This window comes from Gracilinanus agilis, chromosome 2 (assembly GCF_016433145.1).
Source record: "Gracilinanus agilis isolate LMUSP501 chromosome 2, AgileGrace, whole genome shotgun sequence".
Taxonomy (NCBI): domain Eukaryota; kingdom Metazoa; phylum Chordata; class Mammalia; order Didelphimorphia; family Didelphidae; genus Gracilinanus; species Gracilinanus agilis.
This window is the reverse complement of record NC_058131.1, coordinates 547,281,268-547,307,342: the sequence shown is the minus strand read 5'-3', so window position 1 is coordinate 547,307,342 and position 26,075 is coordinate 547,281,268. Positions and strand designations below refer to the sequence as shown.

The 26,075-nt window shown below is 37.3% G+C and overlaps 1 protein-coding gene across 1 annotated transcript in view; it reads left to right on the top strand.

Moving 5' to 3' along the window:
- The window catches only part of SLC12A1 (solute carrier family 12 member 1), a 151,056-nt gene that overhangs the window by 53,592 nt on the left and 71,389 nt on the right, over nt 1–26,075 (top strand). The window contains exons 12-17 of the mRNA XM_044665187.1: nt 751–858; nt 1,173–1,296; nt 5,282–5,383; nt 8,963–9,118; nt 11,064–11,163; nt 13,272–13,383. Coding sequence (XP_044521122.1) covers nt 751–858; nt 1,173–1,296; nt 5,282–5,383; nt 8,963–9,118; nt 11,064–11,163; nt 13,272–13,383 — 702 coding nt within the window. The remainder of the gene's footprint in view (nt 1–750; nt 859–1,172; nt 1,297–5,281; nt 5,384–8,962; nt 9,119–11,063; nt 11,164–13,271; nt 13,384–26,075) is intronic.

Genomic DNA, 26,075 nt, shown 5'->3' with positions numbered 1-26,075 from the left:
GAATGAAGAAGTCAGGCTTTACCGAATGGCTAGCGAATATATTCAGACAACTGTAATAAAAAAAAAATAATGAGTTAAAAACATTATTGAAGAGAAGGGAGAGGGATCTAATAGGCCAAGATCAAAAATGGATGTGGAACAAGACATCCTTGTAGAAGTCATGGTAGGCTAGTCAATGTCTGACTAGATTATGACGATTTCAAGTACAAGGTTTTTCATCAACTCATTTCTTTGCTATTTTCTATTTTTCCCTTCAATTATTTAATAGTGTACTTTTACAGGGTCAAAATCCAGCAATCATCTTGGTTGAATTTAAGGGATCAAATTTTGTCATCATCTATGTCAGGAAATTTCAGACAAGACTGAACATCCCAAGGACTAGGTGAGGGCTAGTGGCAGTGGAGAAGAGAAGAAGCTCAAATAGATCATGAGAAGAACCTTGGAGATAAATCTAATCCAACCCCTTCATTTTACATCCATGAAAATAAGGTCTAGAGAAGTTAAGGACCTTGTCCAAGGAACTCATATGTGTGGAAAATAGTAGAGTTGGACTTCAGGTCCTCAGACCTCAAATCCAGCATTTTTTCCACTATTCTAGGCTGTCTGAATCTGATGATCTCAACCACCCCATCCCCAGTCCCCAAGACAGTCAGGAAAGTATGATGAGGACAGTTTGGTGAGCAATATTCCTCTGCAGGTGCTCTGCCCTTCTTCCAAATGAATCACCTTTTCCTTTTGTTCTCTCTACAGGTAATGAGCATGGTCTCAGGATTTGGACCCTTAATCACTGCTGGAATCTTTTCTGCAACTCTCTCTTCTGCTCTGGCCTCTCTTGTCAGTGCACCAAAAGTTTTCCAGGTACTGTAACCCCAGAAATATGAGTTTCTTCTTCTTGTTTTCTCTCTACGGGTAATTCAGCCGAAATACTTATTCTCACTAGCAATCATTTTCAGAAACATTTTAATGTTTGCATCTGGTCCAAGTGCTCTATCTGCCACATATTCAAGATAGATGCAAATAATATAAAGAATGATAAACTACAGATGCTAACCAGTGCTACAGTATTGCAAGTCACTTAATCTTTCCGAAAATCTCCTTGTTTAAGAGTCACTTCTGGGTAATGAGTGTGTACAGATATAAATGACTGATTTCTCTTCTTTTTTTTCCATTAGGCTCTTTGCAAGGACAACATCTACAAAGCCCTTCAGTTTTTTGCAAAAGGATATGGGAAAAACAATGAGCCTCTAAGAGGATATATTCTCACATTCATTATTGCCATGGCATTCATTTTGATTGGTTAGTAGGTTTTTTTTGGTCACACAAAGTCAAGAAATGCTTTTGAACATTCATTTGCCTTTATTTTCAGGTTTGAAAAGTTATCTTGTGTCAAATTAGCATGATTGAATGGAAAGAATATTGGCTTTGTAGTCAGAGAACCTGGGTTCAAAAACTGCCTCTGAGGTTCACTTCCTGTGTGACCTTATTCAGGTCCTTTTACTGAGCTTTGGTATTCTTATCTATAAAATAAGAAGTTAGGGTGGGGAGGGGGGCAGCTAGGTAGCAAAGTGGATAGAACACCAGACCTGGAGGTAGGAGAACTTGGGTTCAAATCTGGCCTCAGACATTTCTTAGCTATGTTACTTTGGGCAAATCACTTAACCCCAGTCTCCTAGCCCTTACTACTCTTCTGTCTTAGGAGTTGATACTAAGACAGATGGTAAGAGTTTTGAAATAAAATAAAATAAGGAGGTAGACTTGATAGTTTAAAATCTGTGTTCACATTCTACCCAACTTTGGGATATTTAGGAAGGAAATGAGAAAGTTTTGAACTTCTGAAGGTCCATGGAGACATTTGGTGACCCTTTGTACTTAAAAAAAGTATTATCTCTATGAGTCTTAGTCATCTATATACATGACTTCTCGTATTAAACACCTGCTCTGAATCACAGAATCTCAGAATTGGAAGGGACTTCAGAGACCATCTTGTACATCCATAGGATTCCTCTATAATATACTCAGAATGTGGCCATATGGCTACATGCATTACTTCCTGGTGTGAAGACTTCCAGAGAAGAGAAATCCACTCTAGCGTGGTACAGTCTATTTTACATTTGGATAACTAACTAGGAAGATTTTCCTCTCAATTTCCATTGGTCCTTTTGACTTTCTGTTGCCTATTATTTGAGCTCAGATTCCATTTACATTTTGGCAAGTAATCTAATGTGATAATACAGTATTTTGTCAATTGTTACTTTTGTTGTCAAAATATTTATCAGTGGATTGTCTCTTAAAGCACTGTCTTTTCTAATTTCCTCCCATTTTTCTATGGTCTGAGAAATCATTAGACCCTGCATTATTGGATTTGTGCATAAATTGGGCTAAAAAACTAACGATGACCTTAAAGTGTCTAGATTGCCACAAAATATAGCAGCTTTGGTATATGGGCTTTGTGAGACTTATTCCAGAGTCTCAGAAATATTTAAAATCCTTTAACCTTCTGCTTCTTGCCTATTTTCCAAATGGTGTCAGTTGCCATAAGTTTTACTTTTAGATAAATGAGGAGTTACTGAATAATGACCTATGTACCATGACAGGGTTGAGATTAAGACCTATACATCTTCCCAGTTCAAAATAACTAAATATTTTTGCCCCAAGTAATCTGGAGGACTATAAACCATTCAGGACTCTACAGAGGCACCCAAGTTTCCTTAAAGCCAGGACCAGTAGTATTGAGATATGTTCAGGGGTATACTGGTAAATATTTAACAACCTACTCTCCTGGGTTAGGAAGGGGGAGTACTAACAACACACTTTTAAGTTTAAACTAGATTATTAACATTTTCTCCATCACTTTATTAAGTCTATACTATCAACAAAATAATACACCAACCTCTATTCTGTACCATTTGCTGATTTTTGAGGTGTAAATATTTGGTCACACTAAATAATACTTTAATAATAATTTCTGATGATCTAGTTAGAGTTGGTTCCAGCCCAGCAGTGGATATGTGCATAGATCTCTCTGATTAGGAGGGCCTTGTCTCCTGGCATTTAAATAATTTATTTTTAAAAGTCTGCATGAGAATTTTGAAGATCCATGCTTTATTTAGCACATTATCAAATTGGACTGAAGAAAAGATGGGCTTTAGTGTAGCTAACTTTAAGATACATTGTGAATGGAGTAAAGTTTTTCTGCAGCTCCAGTCTTCTTTTTCTATCCTGACTTTATCTCTTTATAGTCCTCCCCTACCCAGCCTTCCATGCTTCTAATGACATCTCCCTTTGTCAAGAATTACTTTAAAAATTAAACTTTAAAAAATCTTGGATTAATTGGGATTGTTCTTATATTGCAAATTTAAGCAATGAGTTGCCTTCCCCAAGAGTATTTTCATTTTGAGTCCCTGCCCTGCCCAGACCTCAATTATGAAACAAAAGACTTGTTTCACTTGTTTAGTACAATTCAACAAGGATTATTTGTCAAGTGCCTACTACATATCAGGCACTGTATAGGATAGATTGGGATTCAAAGATAAAAATAAAAAAAACAGTCCTTGACTTGAAGGAACTTACAAAATAAAATAATACAAAAGAATTTTTGGCAACTAAGAATTAAAATTCTAAAAAATTAGAAATATCAATGAGCTGATAGGAGAGATTTTGGGGGGAAGCAGTGATACTTCCCAGGGCTTCTGAAATCACTCTCTGAAAACAGTTACTTACTCTTTCTGTGATTATTGTCAGCACTGTGTGTATTGAATGGAAGATTTAAATCCATTAGAAGGATCCATTAAATCAGGGATTTTGATAACTATATTTCAATATTATTAGTTTCCTTTGTATTCCTATTTTTTATTTTGTGCCTTTCAAAACATAAATCTGAGAAAATATTCATGGGCTCCCCCAGATGGGCACCAGGCTCCATGACGCCAAAAACATGATGCCCCCTGCATAAGGTAATTAAAATATTTTTAAAGTTCTTCATCTTACCCAAGTTTGGGGCTTCATGATTAGCAGCTTGGTAAAGTGAACAAGCAATAGGCTGGGAATTAAGAGACCAGGGTTCTAGCATTTTGCATATGTATATGCCAGTGGACAAGGCACTTTCTCTATTGGGACCTTACCTTTATATGGCCAGCATTTAGCAGAGTCTCTGGAACATAGTAAACATTTAATAAATGTTTTTAATTATTTAATTAATTGAAATAATAATGATAGTTTATCCCATTTATTTGATCAATGAAAAGTTTGGATAGCTAGAATTTATATAGATAACCAAATAAAATCTAGCATGTAACTAATAATATCTAGCAAAGCACTTCATAAATAATATCTATCTCCTTTTATCTTCCCAGCAACTCTGGGAAGGAAGTACTATTATTATCCTCATTTTAGAGATGGGAAAACTAAAGCAGAAAAAGGGTAAGTGACTTGCCCAGAGTCACACAGCTATTAAAGGTTTGACCTCAAATTTGAACTCAGGTCTTCCTGACTCTACGCCCACCACTCTATCCACTGTGCCACCTATCTCCTTCATAATTTAGACTAGGTGACATTTAAAATGCCTTCTATATTTGATTCAACAAACCATCTACCGTATATAAGATACTGTTGGCCTAGGGGATTTATAGAGGTAAAAATCAATAATTTATTAAGCATTTACTTGCCCTAAAGGGACTTATATTGAATATTCTATGAAAGTTTTATTGACAAGAAGTTTACAAATTACTTGGACCACTTTTGTATTCCTTTTTATGCAGCAATCATATATTTTATATATAGTTTTTGTAGGAGCTTGTTCCAGCTAGTCTAGGAGGGAAAGGAGATATGGATGAGATGATGCTCAATTTCAGAGTGTTTTTAAAGAGAACGGAGAAGATGAATGTTCTTGCCATGTGCTTCCTGCAGAAACTTAAAGATTTAGGGAAATGGCATATGGTGAACCAGTGCCATTACTGTATTTCAAGGGAATGTTTCATCTGTTTTCCCCTTCAGTCCTCTTCTCAATCCTACCTGTGTTTGCAATGGGATAAAATTCTCAACCACCTCACCTGCCCGTTGGCTGGATTTCTTCTTGTCTAGTATTCTTTAAAGGATACCACTGATTATATTTAAGGTAAATAATGCAGTCCTGAAGAAAAATCACCAACTCCTTAAATTTTAACAGAGGCCAGCTACACCATCAGTAACTAAATAAGGTCACTTTTCAAAGGTTTATAATAGTTGTTCATCTCTAGATCTCATCCTTTAAACATTAGTGACTGATTGTGCTTCTCTCCCACAGCGGAACTGAACACCATTGCTCCCATCATCTCCAACTTCTTCTTGGCTTCATATGCACTTATTAACTTCTCCTGCTTTCATGCATCTTATGCAAAATCTCCAGGTAAGTTGAGTTTGATGTTTCAGAATGAATCAAAGAACTAGTAAACCTTTTGTCTTCTATCCATCTTATTTCTGCCTCCTCAGCCTTCCCTTCCAAAATATTAGAGGAAGGATAACATGCTTGTAAAATCTGAATTCATAAGCATCTCTCTGCTTATTATATCCTGGTGGTGGGCAGTGTAATCCACTCTATTTTGGTGAGTTGGGGGATAACTTCTGAAACCAAAGGGGAATCATATGAGCAATGGCCTTCTTGACCAACCGTAAAGTCAATTTTCTCCTGCTGCAATAAATTATTCATTGCAAGAGAAACCACATTTATTTCAGCAGTAGAAAAACACCACTATTTATTTCCAGGGTGAAAGTGACCACAGAGGTGGAATAAATGTATATATTTGAAACTTCCATACTATCAATTTGCTTCTTGCCAGAGCTACAGAGGAGAAGAAGGATGAGTAGCTTCCATAATTACCTACTAAGCAGAGTAAAGGCAGATCTGTGGTGGGCAGCCATCATTCAAATACAGATGACCTCAATACATTTCTTTACCTGGATTAATAGTGGCTCAAAATTGTATACCAAGGAATAATTCCTCATTGTGCCATCCCCTTACCCATAGGACCCCTACCATTTCCTTTCTTTCATTACCCACATCCCTACCACTTTAATGAGACAGGAGTCAAAAGACTTAAGCTGGAATCTTATCTCTGATATTGCTTCCTCTGTGACTTTGTGTGGGTAGGGAAGAAGGCAGTTAAAGGAGAGAAAGAAACATGCATTTATAAAGTGTCAGGAACTATTCTAAGTGCTTTATAATCATCTCATTTCATCTCAAATATTATCTTGCAACAACCCTGGGAATGAGGTGCTATTATTATCTCCATTTTAGTTAAGGAAACTGAGGCAGGTAGAAGTGTGACTTGCCCAGGGTCATAACTAGTTTAATGTCTGAATGATATCTGAACTCAGATCTTCCTGACTCCAGGCTCAGTATTCTATCTACTTTGTCATTTAGCTACCTCAAAGTTTTCTCATCTGTGAAGTTAGGAGTTTGGACTATAATGGATTTCTAAAGGTCTTTCCAATTTATATAATCTCTTTTTTTGCCTTTCAGTATAGCAATTTCTTCAAAGTAGTACTTTTTGACTACTAGACAATTATCAATGAATGTCATTTGTGTGATATTGAAGTTTCTTCTCTTCCTCCTTGCCATCTCCCTTTTCAGAAATCTGATTTGAAAAATGTCTAACCAAAACAGATAGACCCTAGAGAAGGACTGGGGGGCATTGCCTCACTTTTCCAGAAGTCTGATTTGAAAAACATCTAAGCCAGACAGACCTTAAAGAAGGACTGGGAACCTCCTTTTTTCAGAAAAGGTTACTGATGCACAAAATCAGTTTAGGATGACATACATAAAAACAAAAGTATATATTAAGAATATATTATGTTTGATAAGTAAGACTATATTTTTAATCCAATAATAAGCATATATTAAACAGCTACTCTATAAGAGCCAATGCACTATCTTAAATGTAAGGGATGCAAAACTCAAGAGGCTTCCCTGGAGGAGTTTACAATCTACTTTGTAGTAGACAACACGTACACGTAACTGTAATATATCATAATGTGAAAATGATTAAGCATATAAAATATACTTAGTACTGATAAATGAGAGGTATAAGCTAAGTGCTACCAAAAGCTCTTTTTATGGGGAAGGGAATGACCAAAGAAGGGTCCATGGAAGAAGTGATACCTGACCTGACTAAGGAGGGTACTTCAAAAGGTAGAGAAATGAAGAAAGCTTACACTAAGCTTGGCAGTTGTCATGGGTAATACCCTGGAGACCAGAAAAGGCAGGATGAGGGGAGAACAGAACGTTTCAAGTGTGATATAAGACTGGAAAGACAAATGGGAACTTGATTGTATGAAGAACTGAATGTCAGCAACAGGACTATATACTTCATTCAAAAGGAAAGAGGAGTAACAGGATCAAAATATATTAGTAATCTCATTCAGTCAGTCCAGTAAAGAATTGATTGGTATTTAGGAGGATCATAGGATCATAGATTTAAAACCAGAATGGATCTTTTTGTTGTTGGTCAGTCATTTCAGTCATATCTGACTCTTTGTGCCCAGATTTGGGGTTTTCTTGGCAAAGATGCTAGAGTGGTTTGCCATTTATTTCTCCAGTTCATTTTACAGACAAAGAACTGGGGTAAACAGGGTTAAATGGCTTGCCTAGGGTCACAAAGCTATTAAGTGTCTAAGACTAGATTTGAATTCACAAGATGGATCTTCCTGACTCCAGACCCACCACTCTATCCAATGAGCTACCTAGCTGTCCCTAAGGGCCCTTAGAAGAAATTTAATCCAACCCTCTCATATTAAAGCTTAGACTAAAGGCAAAATGACTCATTGGGGGTTATTTTAATAGACTTGAAGTCAGGGAAGATAAAGGTTGAGCCAGGTGGCTTCTGTGGGAGCAGAAAGGAAAAATATGAAAGATATTTTGAAGGTAGAATTATCAGTACTTGGCATTAATTGGATATGAGGGATGAAAATAAAGTTTAGGTTTCATAGCATCCCTTTGAGGCACAAGTGGCATCTATGTAGATGGGGTACTTTGGATACCAAGATCCATTCTGTGCAAATGAGATAATGAGAAGCCTAAGAAAGGATTAGAATTTAGGAAATGGGGTTAGAGTTTCCCTTCAGATTAATGAAAGACATGATTTGCATGAGTATTAACAGGAAACAGTGTGATATAATAATGATACGTTTCTTACACCTGGAGTGTTCTGCTAGATCCATCTTCTTCCATCCTCTCCCACTGAAATTCTATTTTCCTCTTAAGGTCCAGGGCAAATCCTACCTCCTCCAAGAAGCTTTTCCTCATTCTTCTAATCAGGCATAAATAAGCCCCTTTACTCTAAACTCACATGGCACTTTTCACAAGATCATAGATCTTGAGTGGGGAGCTTAAAGGACATTTTATAATAGAAGACCAAGACCCAAGGAGGATACGTGATTTTCCTTATTACCAAGGAGACAATAAAGATCAGAAGTAGTTTTTGAATCCCAGTGCTCTAACTCCAGAGACAGTGATCTTTCTCCTGTACCACAATTGCACTTGGAGGTCATACCTGGCATTAAAATTATACACTTATCCCACCTACTCAATTATTAGGCACCAGAGAGCAACAGAAAGAGTATGAAATATGGAGTCAGGGAACCTGGGTTTGAGTTGTTATTGTTGCTTACTAACAATATAATTTCAAACAAGTCATGTAATTTCACTGAGACTCAACTTCTTCCTATGCAAAATAGGGATGACAATTCTTTTGTGATCTACTCTTCAGAATTGGGTTATAGTGAGGACAAAATTAGTTGACAGATATAAAGCTATATAAAAATACAAACCATAAGTTATCATTATAAGCTCCTTGAGGATGGGGCTTTTGCCTTATATGTCCCTCCCAGAAGGAAGTATAGTGCTTCACATATAATAGGTACAATAAATACTGAATTGAATTGAGGTAGAATGGATTTGAATTAAATCAAGTTATTGTTTATTTTTCAGGCTGGAGACCTGCCTATGGAATTTACAACATGTGGGTATCTCTTTTTGGAGCCATATTGTGCTGTGGAGTCATGTTCGTCATCAATTGGTGGGCTGCTGTTATCACTTATGTTATTGAGTTCTTCCTCTATATCTATGTGACATACAAAAAGCCAGGTAAGCTCAGAAAGACCCTTTAACTCCACAACTGCCAAATCATTTTTGATGAACCAATATAGTCGAAACACTTTTGACTTAACCACAGAAAACAACAAATGGGCAAGTTTGCATACTGGTTGTTTGATAACTAGGAAATTTGAGGAAAAAAAAAAAGAAAGAGGGCTTGTTTTCTGCTCCAAGCAGTGAAATGTCTTGAAAATGTTCTCTTAGATAGAACTTAGATAGAACATCTGATCCAATAGAGTTGGATAAATATGGGTCAAAGCATACTCTCTTTCACATGAGTGTATTTATTTATGGTTTTATTTTGGGGTTTTGGTTTTGTATGAGTGTGCTCTTACAACAATGATCAATATGGAAGTGCATTTTGTATGATAATACATGTATAGCCCAGATCAAATTGCTTACCATTTTCTAGTGGGGGGAGGGAAGGAGATGGTTTAGATCTTATAATTTTAGAAAGTGTATGTTGAAAATTATTGTAACATTTAACTGGGAAAATAAGATATCTTTGAATTTAAAAATACACATTGTTAAAAAGGAAAAAAAAGAAAACGTTCTCAGCATCAATTGACCTTCCCTCATACTTACTGCCCACCATTTTCCTGATTTACCCAGGATAATACTGATGGGAAAAAATGCTGCCTTCATCTCAAAGATGACCTATGGAAGGTTAGAGACTCTCCCTCCTGCCTCTTAGAAACCCTCTGGACTCATTAAAGTTGGAACATCCTTTTTTACCATTAAGTTTGAGAAAACAGAAAAAGGAAGCAGTACTCATCTCTTCTGCCATATAATGTAGTCCTTGGAGGGATAGACCTAGAAGAAATACTGAAAATCAGTAAAGCTCTTTGGGGACATCCATTTTGCATAAATTCTTGCCCACTTTGTTAGCTTACTTATTCAGAAAAACATTTGCTAAGCACCATCTGCTTGCACATCTACTCCTTCTGTCTCTCTCTCATGCCCTTGAAAATGGCCCCCTTAAACTCTCTGAATTTGGCATACAGATCTTATTTGAGGACTGACTCACTTCCTGAAGGGTCTGCTTGCCCAGAATGTGATCTTCACACAACCCCCTCCCCCAAATGAGTAAATGAGAGGCTATATGATTTACAGTTTCCTGCTCAGATGGGCATTCCCTATACAAAAACAATTATTTCCAATCCTTGTGTATTGTTTATGAATATATAAAACATGCTCTATAAAATGGTATAAATAGTATAACCGATCAAATAAATACATACATACATATATATAAAATATGGTATATAGTATTTATATAATATAGTATAGCAATATATATGCTAAAATGGGTATATAGTATTACAAATAGTATAAAATGGTACAGATAACTGATCCTGGAATTGGAAGATGAGGACTCAAATCCTGCCTCAGAAATTTATTATCTTTGTGACCATGGACAAGTCAAGAGGCTGGTTTAGATATTCATTAAAGGTCCCTTCAAGCTCTAAATTTATGATCCTATAAACCCCACATTGTGATTTTTCAAGTTTTGACCTTTTTTTTCTATTGATGGAAAAAAAAAGAAGGAAGGAAGGAAGGAAGGAATGAAGAAAGAAAGAAAAGAGGGAGGAAGAGAGGGAAAGAGAGGAAGAAAAGGAGGGAAGAAAAGAAGGAGGGAAGGAAATTAAATAATTATTTATTAAACATGTACTACATTCCAGGAACTGCGGTAAGTGCTACAATTTAATTATCTCAACAAATCTTCACATTAATCAGGTAAAGTAGGCATCATTATTATTCTCATTTTATGGACAAGGAAAGTGAAGCTAAGAATGAGGTAACTTTCCTAGAGTCATATTCTAGGAACTGTGTGTGGCTATATTTGAATTTGGGTTTTCCTGCTTCCAGGTTAGTTCTCTGTGCTGTTCCTAGAAGGAAAAAAATTGCTTATTCTGTTATCTCCATTCTTCTATAGATGTGAACTGGGGCTCTTCTACACAAGCTCTTTCCTATGTGAGTGCTTTAGACAATGCTTTGGAATTAACCACCGTAGAAGATCATGTGAAAAATTTCAGGTAAAGTTAACCACAAAGCATCCTAATGCCTTGGATTAGAGACAGTTCTTTAAGAACATATTCTTGCCAAAAAGGACCAAGAGCTGAGGATACTCTAAAAATTAGATGACACAAAAATATTGCTCTACCTAGAAAAATACCATTTGTCCCTACCCATAATGTTTGCTTCTACTTCCCATCCCTTCTTAGCCATGCCCATCCTTTCCTTTTGCTTGCTATATCACCAAGCATGACTCTCCTCACACACAGGTGAAACAGTTTAAGACTGAAGACCATGCTATCTATTGAGAGAACTTGAAAAGCATGACAGATACCTTCAAGTATTTGAAAGGCTATCATTTAGAAGAAGGATTAGTCTTAAATCTTCCTGGCCCCAAAAAGTAGAACTAAAAATAAGAAAGGGACAAAAGTTATAGAAAGACAGATTTAGGCTTAAGGATGGGGAAAGTTTTGCCCTATTTAATCATTTTTCTCTCATTTCACTAAGAACACAAAAGTTTCTGGAACGTAAGGGGCTCAAAGAATTCTTCCCCAAATACAATTCACCATGAAAGCTTTTAGTAAAAAATACAATTAAGTACATTTTTGATCTTTGCCATAAGTTTTTTTTAAAGTCCCTTACCTTCTGTTGTCATATCAATTCTAAGATAGAAATGAGGCAAGGGCAACTTGCCCTGGGTCACACAGCTAGGAAGTGTCTGAGGCCAGATTTGAACCCACAACCTCTCATCTCTATACCTAGCTTTCTATCCACTGAGCAGCCACCTTGGCTTCTTGGTGGCCTCTATATCTATATCTATGTCTATATCTATATCTATGTGTGTATATATATATAGAAAAAGATGTTTATATGAATAAAATGTAAAATGTTACATTTGGATTCCCCAAATCAAGTATATAATGGGGGGGGGGGGAGGTTAGAGAGCAGATTGTCTAAAAGGCTCTGGAGGTTTTAGTGGACCACAAACAAAATATGACTCATCAAGTTGATATGGTAGCCAAAAAAGCCAATGAAAATTTAGGCTATATTAAGAGAGGCCTAGAAGAAAAGCATATTGATCACATGGTTCAATGGTAATATGATTGGGGATGCTGACTTTAAATGATCACTCTAAGCAAATTTTAATAATATGGAAATAGATTTTGAACAATGATACATGTAAAGTCCTGTGGAATTGCTTGTCAGCTATAAGAGGGAGGAGGGAGGGAAGGGAAAGAACATGAATCATGTAACCATGGAAAAATATTCTAAATTAATTAATTAAAGAAAAAATGAAAAAAAGAGGGAGGCCTATCTCTCAGGAATAATATGGTGAAAACTCCTCTGTACTCTGTTCATATCTGCAGCATTATGTTTGGTCCCGAGTGACCCAAAATAAGGAGGACATTGATACACTAAAGAAAGTATAGAGGAGGGGCACTACAATGATAAAGACTTCGAGTCTGTGTCATATGAGAACTGGTTAGAATTGGAAATGGTTAATGCAGAGAAGACTCAGGGAAGGAAGAGACATGATCACTGTCTTCATGTATCTGAAGGGTTGACCTATGAGAACAAGAATTCATCTTGCTGGGGGCAGCTGGGTAGCTCAGTGGATTGAGAGCTACGCCTAGAGACCAAGGTCCTAGGTTCAAATCTGATCTCAGATATTTCCCAGCTGTGTGATCCTGGGCAAGTCACTTAACCCCTATTGCCTAGCCCTTAACACTCTTCTGCCTTGGAACCAATACACAGTATTGATTCTAAGATGGAAGGTGAGGGTTTAAAAAAAATAAAAGAATTCATCTTGTTGTTTGTCCCCAAATCAAACAGAGACAATAGATGGACATGGCAAAGAAGTAAATTTAGACTTAATGTCAGAAAAAAGAAAAAAAAAGTCTTATCAATGATAATAGTTTAAATGTGGAATGGGCTGTCTTGGAAGGTGGTGGGTTCTTTTTCATTGGAGGTCAGATAATCACCTATCGGCATACATTAGTTAGGATTCCTTTTGGGCATGGTTTGAGCTGAATGACTGTCCAGGACCTTTCCATCTCTAAAATGCCCTAATTCTATGTATGTGATTCCTTTTCGTGGCTAGTTCTTACCATTTACTTCCCATTTCTAGACCCCAGTGTATTGTTTTAACTGGTGGACCCATGACAAGACCTGCCCTACTGGACATAACACATGCATTTACCAAGAACAGTGGACTCTGCATCTGCTGTGAAGTCTATGTGGTAAGAACCTTGAGGGTAAAACTACAGAGTTCAAGGAGTATATTCCAGGTCCAGTGAAAAGTTCCATTCATAAAAGACTCTTATCTCCTACCCTTCCCTTTAAAAACAAACAAACAAACAAACAAAAACTTTACCTCCCATCTTAGAATCAATTCTGGGCATTGGTTCCAAGGCAGAAGAGTAATAAGGGCTAGGCAATGATAGTTAAGTGACTTGCCTGAGGTCACTTAGGTAGGAAGGATCTGAGGCCAGATTTGAACCCAAGACCTCCCAACTAAAGGCTTGGCTTTCAATCCACTGAGTCACCTAGCTACACCCTGTCTTTTCTTTCTTACTGTCAGGGAATGGTTAGCAAGAGTTAGCAAGAGAGCTGGGGGCAGCCTGAGCTTAAGTTCTTTCTTCTGATTCATGGAGCAATGACCAGCAAGTACTTGTGATCCTGAATTTAAATGGACAGATGAAATGCATTTCAGATTTCTTGGGAGACCAAAATAAAAGTGATAAATATTTGCAAATGAAGACCTCAGAGAAAAAAGCAAGAGAGCGGACTGCATATGATTCAAAAAAGATATTGGGGGTTTGGGGGCATGATCGTGTATGGAAGCATAAAAAGATGTAATAGAGAGAATAGGGATCAATTTTTCTGATTCATTGATGAGAGAAGCAAACATAATGAGCTTCCATGACGGCATATCACATTTAGGTTAAATATTTAGAAAAATCTGAAACACTAAGGTTACCTGGGGAATGAAACAAATTTATCCAGGCCCCATAGAAATGTTAAAGGCCAAAATTAGTCCCCATGTGTTCTTCAGGAAGCTTGTTATTAGAAATTGATGCCACAATTTATCAGTATCTTTCCTCTAAAGGAAAGTGGATTGCAAAATTTAACCACTGCCATCATCATCACCAACCTGTGAAATGGGGAGGAACCATTAAAACAATAATAAAGCAATTCATTCATCTTGCCCAGAACATAATTGATCCTTCCTAATATTTTTGCATTAGTTTCCCCATCTGTAAAATGGAGATAATCACAACACCTCTCTCAGGATTGTAGTGAGGATCAATTGAGATAATGTATGTAAAGTGCTTTGCTAACCTTAAAGTGCTATATAAATGCCAGCTATTATTATTATCATAATCCATATGTGCAAAGACATCTCTATCAGAGGCCCCCCAACTACTCGTTTGTATAGAAAATTAGCAAAGTGCTTTATAAACCATAGCATGGTATTTTTATGGGAGCGATGATGGACTATTATATCATGTTTTTCATTTTTTCAAAATCATTTTCATGTCTGTTACCCAATTGGATTCTTTTAACTGTCTCTCAAGGTAAGTAGAGCAGGTATTATTACTCCACTTTATAGATAAGGACTTTGAAATCCAAGGAGATTAAGGGCTGGCACATAACAAAGCCTGAACTCAAACTCATCTCTCATATTGCAAATCCACTGATTTTTCTATGACACTATTTTAGGAATCATAAAAGACACCGATACTTAAAAGTACATAAAAAACACATGTTACTCTGGAGTCAGAGAACATGGATTAAAATTCCATCTCTGATGGCTATCCTCTGTGTGACTTTGGCCGAGTCACTTACCATTCAATAACCTCAGTTTCTTCATGTATAAAATGAGAAAATTGGATTAGATGACCTTTGAGGTTCCATCCAGATTTAGGCATGGATGGTGTTGGGTCCAGTCAGTCAACAAAGGCATAATCTAAGGAGTTAGCTATACAATGTCATCATCCAAGCTTACTTTTTTAGTTAGCAATATTCTGCAAAGCAAATTAGGCATCTTCCTGACCTCTGGGAGTTTACACTCTGACACCTGAGAAAATGCAACCCTAAGCAGTCCCCTGAAAGAAAGAATAGCAGCCTAGAAAGAATGAACAGGCTAAGTAATTGACAAACTATGACTCTCACAATTTTTAATCTTTTAAGCACCTTTCTCGCATATTATCAGCTTCGGCATTCTCGGTTAATAGATTTTCATTTTTTGCCAATATGCGACAAGGGCCTGTTTTGATGGAGTAAGCAGTTTAGTGTGTTTTCCTTATCTAGCAATTTAGGCAAAATTGAGTTTAGTGGGCAATGAAAATATGATTGAGTGAAACTCCCTGCTTTCTTTAGAAATGGAGAAATGAATTGGGGGGGTAAAAATGGTTTTGGATTGACAAAAATAAAAAAGTACCCAATAGTGAGGATTTTAACCCCTCACTACCATAGCTAGGGAAAAAATTTTATTGTTTCTAAAACTCAGTTTTAATGCAAGAAATGTGACTGGTAGCTACATCAGCACCTCTGGAAGGGTTCCCTATCTATATAATATGCTCTTGGACCTTATTATATGTTTCCATGTTGATTGTCTTTAGGTTCTGATCCCAGGTGTTTGTATTCTCTTGGGCTCAAAGCACTTTCTACAATGGTAATAATTTGTCAGTTGTTTTCTGGGAGCTCTTGGGATTGCAGATGTTGTCAACATTATTGGGTCTCAGGCTTAATTGTCCATCATCTTTTTGCAAAAGAATGCAGGGAGGCAGAGAGAGAAGCCTTGTCATAATAAAATGATTCTCTAAAGCACTAGTCTAGGCTGGCCTTGAGTACAGACAATGGCTGGGGAGGTAAATGCTAACTTGTAATAATGATGTAAGAAGGAGAAAAACAATTTAATTTTTCACCCCAGGGAGCTGCTGCTTACACTGTAGTCATCATTTCTGCCCTAGGAGTATTTCCACTTCACACATAAATCTACAACTTCTACCTCTAGGAATAGCAAATTTTAGTTACTAGATCTTTTAGTCCTCAACAGACAAATAATGAACAACCCATCACCTGGGAGACTGTAGGAAGTTGTAGACTTGATGGGCACATGAGTCCCTGGAAAGAGGATAAGACCCATGGCTTACTGGCTTTCCAAATACCCTCAAGGTGGAGGGAAGGACTATTGCCAACTATACCATAGGCTGCTGGCACAGTTTCTTCCTTGACACCTGGATGTGTCAGAGGAAGAGTATGACTGGAAGCCTCCAAGGCTGAAATGATGACAACTTTTGACTATAATATTAGCATTTCCCCCACCATCTAACACTTACAAATCTTGAAGTAAGATAAGATAGAAATAACAGCTTTCATTTAGATAGTGTTTTACCCTTTACAAAATACTTTAATCATAAATAGTACCCATTAACTAATGAGGAAACTGAGGCTTAGAAAGAATGAATAATATAGTAATGATACCTAGATTTACAGCGCATTTTATATATAATATTGCATTTGATCTTCACAGCAATTCAGGAAGCAGGTGTTATCATTATCCCTATTTTACAGATGAGGAAACTGAGGCTGAGTGACTTATTCAAAATCATACAACTAGTAGGTTTCTGAAGAAAGATTTTAACTAAGGTCTTCCTAATTCCATGTCCATCACTCCATGGACTGAGCTACCTAGAAACCTATTTATAAAAGATTAGCCTATGACTACCCAGCTAGCGAGTGGCAAAGCTGGAACAAGACCCCACATCTTGAGGCTTCAAACCCAGGGCTCTTTTCATACTTGATTGAGGCCATTTATTTTTATAATAATAGTTAGTTTAATTTCTAATACAGTAACTATTGACAGATAAAATCCAAATCAACAAAAGTACTTGGGGAAATATAATGATTAATAATATAAATCTTAGTAATTTTTGAGAGCATAAACAGTTCCTAAGGCCAAAAAGCTTGAGAATATCTGTATAATAGTATGCCAATGTCATATACACTTATATAAAAAGGCAGGTAAACCATTTGGCTATTGGGATCCAAAAGGTACAAATGACAAAATCATCTTTTTCCATTCCCCTTTTCTGAATTGTCTTTTATATACTTTTTTTAATTAAAAAGATTGTTTAGGCTATTTAATACATAATTCTAATGTAATTTGGTTGGTTTTTGAAGACAAAACATTCATTTCTCTTCTCAACTCTCTGAGGCCTTTGGCCTCCTTAAGAGTGTCTGAAAACTAGTTCTTTTCTCATTGTGTGAGGATAGAGAAATAGCCATTTGAGATTTCCCTACACCAATAGGACATCAGTTACCCCAAGTCCATTTCTCTAGCAACAGATTGGAAATCTAACCCATGGACCTCCAGAGTGCCTTAATTTATTATTTTTCCAAATAACATAATGCAGCATCTTTTTTTGGTGCTTCCTGCTGGCCTTAAGTTATGAAGCTATTTCTTAGTCCTTGGCTGCTTGGCCCAGAACTATTTTCTTTCAGCTATGGGACATTATACCTCCCTTTGGATATTGATCCTTTCATTCCACCTGTGTTCCTTCTGTTACCTACAAAAATGGTCCCAGAGTCCCAAATTCTCCTTCTTCTGCCTCTGCTGCTCCTCTGATATGCACAAAAACTTTCAACTGGCTTTCTAACCATTGGGGAAGAAATTTACAAATATCTAATGGAATGCAAAATTATAAAACTACAGATCTTAAAAGGAAATTTTGGTCTTTAAAGAAAGTCTACCTAGAGTTAAAATTAGCCTTTCTTAGCTCCCTCCTTTTTTGCTGACACATTCTTTTAGTATTTATCCCCAAAGGAAGCCACACTCAAGCTGATGTAGGCTAGGTAGTTGACGGAGCTCTCAGACTCCTAACCTGGGATGAACTTGGGTTGATAGAGGTCTGGTTCATTCAGTTGCTTCTAAAACCCACTTCTTAGTCTTATCTTCACAGCCCTCCTAAGCCATAATTCATAAAGACTCTGCTTTAAAAGATGCTTCTCAGGGCAGCCAAGTGGCTCAGTAGAGAGTCAGGCCTATAGACAGAAGGTCCCATGTTCAAATCTGACCTCAGACAAAATTCCTGGCTCTGTGACCCTGAGCAAGTCTCTTAATCCTACCTGCCTAACCCTCACCACTTTTCTGCCTTGGGACCAATATTTAACATTCATTTTAAGGTGGAAGGTAAGGGTTTAAAAAATACAATTCTTTAGCTGAACCCCATAGATTCTTTCGGTGAACTGCAAATATTTTGCTCTGAACTTTATGACAGTGCATAACCAACACAGGGTGAGAAAGAAAAAGGTGGGCTGTGCTTGGGAAATAAATCAGAACTGTGATTTCATTGGTGAGGAACTCCTGGCTGAGGAAAATCTTTCCACCAGTGCAGTTCATCACCTTCTTTGGAAATCACGGTCTTAGGGAGTTGCTTTAGACACTGAAAGGTTATTACTTGCTTGGGGTCATACAGACCATGTTTATCAGAAGTAACACGGGGGACTTGAATTCTGCTCTTCCTACCTCCAAGACCCGCTGTCTGTCCTCCACCTCTCATCACTCCTCAGGGAAATGCATAGACTTTAGATCCCTCTCATTTTACTTGAACTCCAGCAGCTCTGCCCATATCTTAGTATTTAGGTAGAATCAGCACTGCAGAAGAGCATCAATGTTCATATGTCCTACCAGTCAAGCCTTGGAGATGTTGAACAAGCATCATGTGAGAAACTTGAGTGAATGGTCAAGTGATGCGCCATCTTGGCTGCTGTAGCATCTCTGGTTCTCTTATATTCCCTCAGTGTAGGAGTTCTCCCATATATATCCCTGGCTATTAGCCCTCTGAGGGAAGAGTCAGGAACTCAATATGTAGCCTTTGTGTTTCCCAGGTGTTTATAATCAGGTCTTGTACTGTTTCAAAGAGCTAAGTTACAGAGTAGATAAAAGGAGGAATATGAATGATGATGACCTGTGTCATGGATTCATTTTATATTTAGTTTATGATGCATTTTCATTCATTCACTCATCTCACATGTCCAGTGAGTTGCCAAATCTTGCCAAATCTATTTCTATAATATCTCTTATATATGGGAAGGGGAAAGGAATAAGCATTTATTAAGCATTTACTATATTCTAGGCACCGTGCTAAGACTTCACAAACATCTGATTTGATATCGAAATGTCCCTTCTCTATTCACACAAGCACCACCTGAATTCAAGGCCTCACCCTCTTTCTTCTGGACTGTTGTAACAAACAGCCTCCTAACTGGTCTCTCTGTCTCAAGTCTTAGTCTAATCTGATCTAACTTTCACTCAACTGCCAAAGTGACTTTTTAAAAGTATTCAATAAGCTCAACTTTTCAACAAATATTATTTAAATGCTTACACTGTTTGTTCTATATAAAGATGAATCAAAATTTAATACTTTCCTTCAAGATACTGAGATTCTAATAGGGGAATAAGAAAGCCATAAATAATTATAATACAAGTTTTATATGACAAATATAGAGAAACATATTGAGAATTACAATTTAATAAAAGTCTAAGACCACTGAATTTTTCTTGGGCCCATGCTTTCCTTATCTTGGGCCTTTGAAGGTTTTGCTTTTTAATGCAAGTGAAGAATTTTATATGTATCCCTATTAAATTTCATTTTATTGAATCTGTCTCATTTTTCTAGCCTATCAAGAGCTTTTTGGATCCTTGGCATTTTATTCCTTTATTCCTTATTGGAATTGTTTCTATTTGTTTTTCAGAATTTCATTCTTAAGACCTTCGCATCCCTCTTGGGACAATTTCCCCTGTAGAATTATAGGTCATGGGTTCCTCCTTAACCTTTCTCTAAGAAGAAATCTACTCTCTCCAAATCAAGGGAAAATGTCAGACTATACTTGATTTTCTTCTATATTTCTGCCACAAGTTCTGTGATAGCAATGTCCCATAATTTTCTACCTTAGGTCCCCTTGTTTTCTGCTTTAGCAACCCATTCATCATTATTTGGTCCAGAGTGAGATCTGAAATAAAAATTTTCTTCATTGCTCCCTCTATCTTTTAAAAAGCAAAATGATTAAGACAAAGCAAGGATTTATTCATTGTTTTGATTTTGAGAAAGAATTTCCAATGATATTCTGAGCTAAATTTCCCCATTCCTACAATCACTTGTTGTACAGGCTTGTGATGTTTTTACAGTCTCCTTGTCTTATTTCCTTATGTCCAGGAGGTAAATAGCATATAGGAATATCACCTCAATTTTTCCTTCCATTGATCCTTACCCCCAAACTCCCTACCATGTTTCCCTACTAAAGTTTCTATACCTCTTCACTAGTATATTTTTTCTTAACATTTAATATTTCATGATCCTTTTAATCTATTCTGTTCTTCCTGAATGGAACATGCAATGTGGTTCAGGAGAATGAGAGCTGGCCTCAGAGCTGGATTCAAGTTCTGGCTCTGACATATATTGGCAAATATGACCATTGGTAGGTAACTCAGGGAACCTCTTGATACTCTATAAAATTCTCTAAGACTGTAAGTTGCAGGAAATGTGCTGACTGGAATTGGTAGAGAGAATTGGTAGAGAGTTTTCTCATTCAGTAATTCCCTAAATCAATGGTGTCAAATTCAAATAGAAACAAGAGGCCATTGAATTATATATAAGGATCTCTGGCTACTACATATTGACTTGGCTTTTAAATGTATCATCTATCTTTTATTATATTTTAACCTATTTTGCTAAATATTTCTCAATTATATTTTAATATGCTTCTCTAGACAATTAAGGGTGTGCCTGGTGGGGCTGGAGCATGCTTGACACCTGAGCCCTAAATTAATAAAACCATAAGAGCAGCCTCTTTCTCTATGCCCTTCCATATCCATCGTCTAGTCCTAATTCCCATCCTATTACACCTCGATGATTCCAGTATGAATTTGTTTCCCTCCTTTAGAATCTCTAATTGCCTTGTTTGTTATCCCTGCTTTGTAGAACTGACCTGAGACATACAAGGATTTGGGTTTCATTGCTGGTTACCTCCTTGAATATTATTACTTACCAGTCCTATCAGTTTTTCTTCATATGTTGTACCTGTCGTTGTCTATGGCATCTGCCTTGAGACATATATCCAACTTTCCTGGTTTCCCTTATTCTTAAACTTCTCCCTTTTATAAGATTTTCAAGATTTTGGACAAATATATTTTGCCAGTCCTTATTAGATATACTCCAATTCAACAAACATGTATTAAATCTTTATTAAATATGAAGTGGTGTGTAAATTAGTAGCAATCCAAAAGAAAAAAATGTTGCCTTGGCTCTGAAGTTTAGTGTGGGAAGGGATCAGAGTAGATAGAAGATAAGTCAAGAAAAGTAAATGACAATTTGATGAGGAAGAGAAAAGTAACAACTGGAGGTATAAAACGCTTCACAAAGGGATTGGTGCCCAAATTAATTCTTTCTTTATTTTGTTGAAGGCTTTTTCTGCATCTATTGAGATAATCATGTTATTTCTGTTATTTTGGTTATTGATATGGTCAATTATGTGGATGGTTTTCCAAATGTTAAACCAGTCTTGCATTCCTGGTATAAATCCACCTGTTCATAGTGAATAACCTTGTGACATATTGCTGTAGTCTCTTTGTTAGCATTTTATTTAAGATTTTTGTATCTATGTTCATTAAGGAGATTGGTCTGTAGTTTCTTTTCTCTGTTTTTGGTCTTCCTGACTTTGGAATCAGTATCATATTTGTGTCATAAAAAGAATTCAGTAAGATTCCTTCTTTGCTTATTTTGTCAAATTTGTTTAATTCTTAAATCAGAGGATTCTAAGAGGTAGAAGGGAAGAGGGAACACATTCCAATCATCTAGGAAAGCCTGCTTGAAGGCATAGAGATGGCTCTGGAATGCCACATCTAGGGTCCACTTAGGTTGCCATTTGGCAGGAACATTGAGTACAAGAGGGAAAGTGATATGAAATAAATCTAGAAAGGGAGACTGGAGTCAAATTGTGGAGGGCTTTAAATCCCAACCTAATTTTTTTCCCCTAGAACAGTGATTCCCAAAGTGGGCACTACCGCCCCCTGGTGGGTGCTACAGCAATCCAGGGGGATGATGATGGCCACACTTTTTTTTGAATTACATTCTATTCTGAATTCAATAAATAGTTTCATAATTTCCAGGGTGCTAAGTAATATTTTTCTGGAAAGGGGGCAGTAGGCCAAAAAAGTTTGGGAACCACTGGCCTAGAGGTAAGAGTGAACCAATGAAGATTTTTGAGCCAAAGAATGACACGATCAAACTTATGCCTTAGAGAAATTGTTTTGGTATCCAAAGAGAGGATAGACTAGAGAAGGCAATATCAGAAGCAGGCAAGTCAATCAGAAAGTTCTACAATAGCATAGATGAGAAGAAGTTGGTGCTCAGACTAGTGGTAGGATATGTAGAGAGAAGGGGATGGATGCAAGAGAAATTGAGAAGTAGATTAAGTAGCATGAATGAATGTGAAGATTGAAGGAGGTTTCAGCCTGTTTGACTAAAGGAATGATGATGCAATAAGGAAATTGGGAGAATCAGATTTTTAAAAGACTCAATTAAACTAGTGTCTGTTCCAATTTGAGTTATGCAGATGGGATGGCATGCACATCCAGGTGGAGACAAACAGCAGGCAGTTGGAAATGCTTGATTAAAGTTCAAAGGAGTGATCAGGATTATATATATATATATATATTTGGAAGTAATTTGCATACAGGAGGTAATTCAAAGTATTGTCATATTGCAGTGGTCCCCTGCCTCAAGTCTCTCCATGCAGCAGCCAAAAAGATTTTCCTTAAGCATAGATCTGACCATGTCACTAATATCATTAATAAACTCCCTATTGCTTCTTAGGATAAAATATAAACTCACTTGTTGAGCCTTTAAAGTCCCTCACTACCTGACCCCAACCTATCTTTCCAGCCTTTATTACTCATTATTACTATTCCTGAAATCAGTCGTCTTTATGCTCATGCTTGGAAAACACTCTTTTCACATTCTCACCCCATAATCCTTTATGTTTATCAAGATTCACCTTCTACAAAAAGCTTTTCCTTTTCCTCCAATTATTCACACCTCCCTCATTAAGGACCTTATATTTATTTTGTAGTTATTCTTTAAACATTCTTCTTTTTTTTTTTATAACCCTTACCCTCCATCTTGGAGCCAATATTGACTCCAAGACAGAAGAGCAGTAAGGGCTAGGCAATGGGAGTTAAGTGACTTGCCCAGGGTCACAAAGTTGGGAAGTGTCTGAGGTCAGATTTGAACCCAGGACCTCCCGCCTCTAGGCCTGGCTCTCAATCCACTGAGCCAGCCAGCCAGCTGCCCCCTGTACATTCTCCTTAATACTGGCTGGTAGCTCTGTGGAAAACATTTGATTCTTTCTACTCCATCCTCTCTCCTGGAAGGGGCAAAGCTGAATTTCCCACAGGTTTCACCAATCTCCACCCTGACTTCCTTCCTTTGCCACATTAGAGACTGGAGATTTAATTAGCCATACACTGTTAGAACAGTGAGCTCATGTTTAGTATAGAGGCAATATAATCACCCTCAAATCCATGTGGTCCTTTTACTTGATGTAGTTTAATATCAAACAAAAAGTATATTAATACAATGACAAGAGTTCAGATCTCCTAGTAAAGGAAAATCCCTAAATTCAGACTTAAGTTTGGCTCTCTGCCCTAATTTAAAATTTGATTTGTTTCCAACAAACCTCTGGCTTATTCATGTGTGAGGCATAATCAGGATACAGGAAATGGTAATTAAAAGAAGTTAGCAAAGAATAACTGCTGGTGGCCAGGTAAAGAGAAGGAAAATTGAAAAAGAAAGAGCTGACCTTTTGGAACTTCCCTCAGTCCACAAAAAGAGGCAATCATAACCAGAAATTTTAATCTGAATTCCCCATTCCAAGATACCTATAGACCTCACAAGACCACCTCAGTCTCTGCCTTGTCTGGTACAGTTCAGCTCTTCTTTCACCTGTTGCCCTTATGTGGCTGATTCTCTCATTTCAGTATAGGTCTGAAGATGCCAGGGATGCCAACATCTGCCACTACTTGGTTCATGTTCATACTCATTGGGGCTCCTTTCTGGAAGTTTGCTCTCTTCTATTGGGTATATCTCCTTAAAAACTCCCAGGGCTCTCTTAAGTGTGCCTTTTGACACAAAGGTCATAATAATCTATGATTGTTTTTAGAGCTAAGAAGAAATTAGTGTCCTTTTGAACATTCTAGGATGCCAGCCAAGTCCTTAAACTTCCTTTACATTTATTTATTTCTGTGGTGCCTGCCACTAAAGAAAGAAAGTTCTATAGGAGCAAGCATCATTTCATTTTTTATCTTTTTTATCCCTGGTATCTAACACAGTTCCTGATACCTGCTATGTGCCTTAATAAATACCTAATTGATTGGTTAAAACAGAAAAGAGAGCCAAGGACAGAGTTTTGAGGAATATTCACATTTTGGGAGCAATAGAAGGAATAAGAACTATAAAAGGGACATCAAAAGATCGGTCAGAGAGGTAGCAGGACAACTAAGGAAGTCATTAACAGTTTGGAAAGAGAAATATCATTAAAGTGTCAGAGTCAGACTGAAAAGATTTGAGTAATCAGTGGTTGGAAAGGATGCGGAGACAGTGAATGGAGATAACTCTTTCTGGAAAACTGGCAGTTAAGAAAGAAGAGACAGGGCATCTATGTGGTTCAGTGAATAGAGTCAGGCCTGGAGTCAGGAGGACTTGGGTTAAAATCTGGCCTCAGACACTTCCCAGCTATGTGACCCTGAGCAAGTCACTTAACCTCAATTACCTTGCCGCTCACTTAGTATCAATTTTAAGACAAAAGGCAAGAGTTTTTTGAAAGAAAGAAAAGGCAATTTCTCGATCGAGGCTATCGGCAACAAGGGAGAGAGAGAGAGAGAGAGAGAGAGAGAGAGAGAGAGAGAGAGACAGACAGACAGAGAGAGACAGAGAGAAGACAGAGAGAGTGTTTGTGTATGTGTATGTGTATGTGTCTGTTGTTTTTTTTTTTTTTAATTTTTTTAAACCCTTAACTTCTGTGTATTGACTTGTAGGTGGAAGATTGGTAAGGGTAGGCAATGGGGGTCAAGTGACTTGCCCAGGGTCACACAGCTGGGACGTGTCTGAGGCCGGATTTGAACCTAGGACCTCCTGTCTCTAGGCCTGGCTCTCAATCCACTGAGCTACCCAGCTGCCCCCTGTCTGTTGTTTTTTAAGACAGACAAGACCTGAATTTTTCTATTTGCTAGCAGAAGGGAAGAAGCCATTGGAAGTAGAGAGGGTTGAAACAGAGAGAATATGGGTAATTGAAAAATCAGAGTCCTAGAGGAAACAAGAGGATGGGATCAAAGGTACCAGGTTAGAGCAGGCAAGGAAATGGACCACTTCATCCTCTCAGACAAGAAGAAAAGAGGAAAAGATAAGAGCTTTTTAAGTGTGAAGGAAGAGAATTGAATGAACCTAAGTCAAATGGTTCTAATCTTTTCAGTAGAGTTGAATTATCTGCAGAAAGTGGGGCAAGTAATAGAATCAAGGGGCTTAAAAAAAGGGGAGAAAGTTTGGCTACTATGTGAGAAGATTATAGATTCAATAAGAGGAGGAAAAAGGTTGTTTCCATATAGCATTAAAAGTCCAGCTGAAGTTAGAAAACATAATTTTGAAGTAGCCCCAAGAGTGCTCTTTTGTGACTTCCCCTGGGGCCATAAAGCAGTTTAAAAGTAGTGACAGAGCAAGTGATCCCAACCATAACCCCTCATATTTGCTAATTCATTATTCTTCACTATTATCTTCTCTGGCCCTAGTTCTGGCGCTCTCTATTTCTCTCTCTCTCTCTCTCTTTCTCTCTCTCTCTCTCTCTCTCTCTCTCTCTCTCTCTCTCTCTCTCT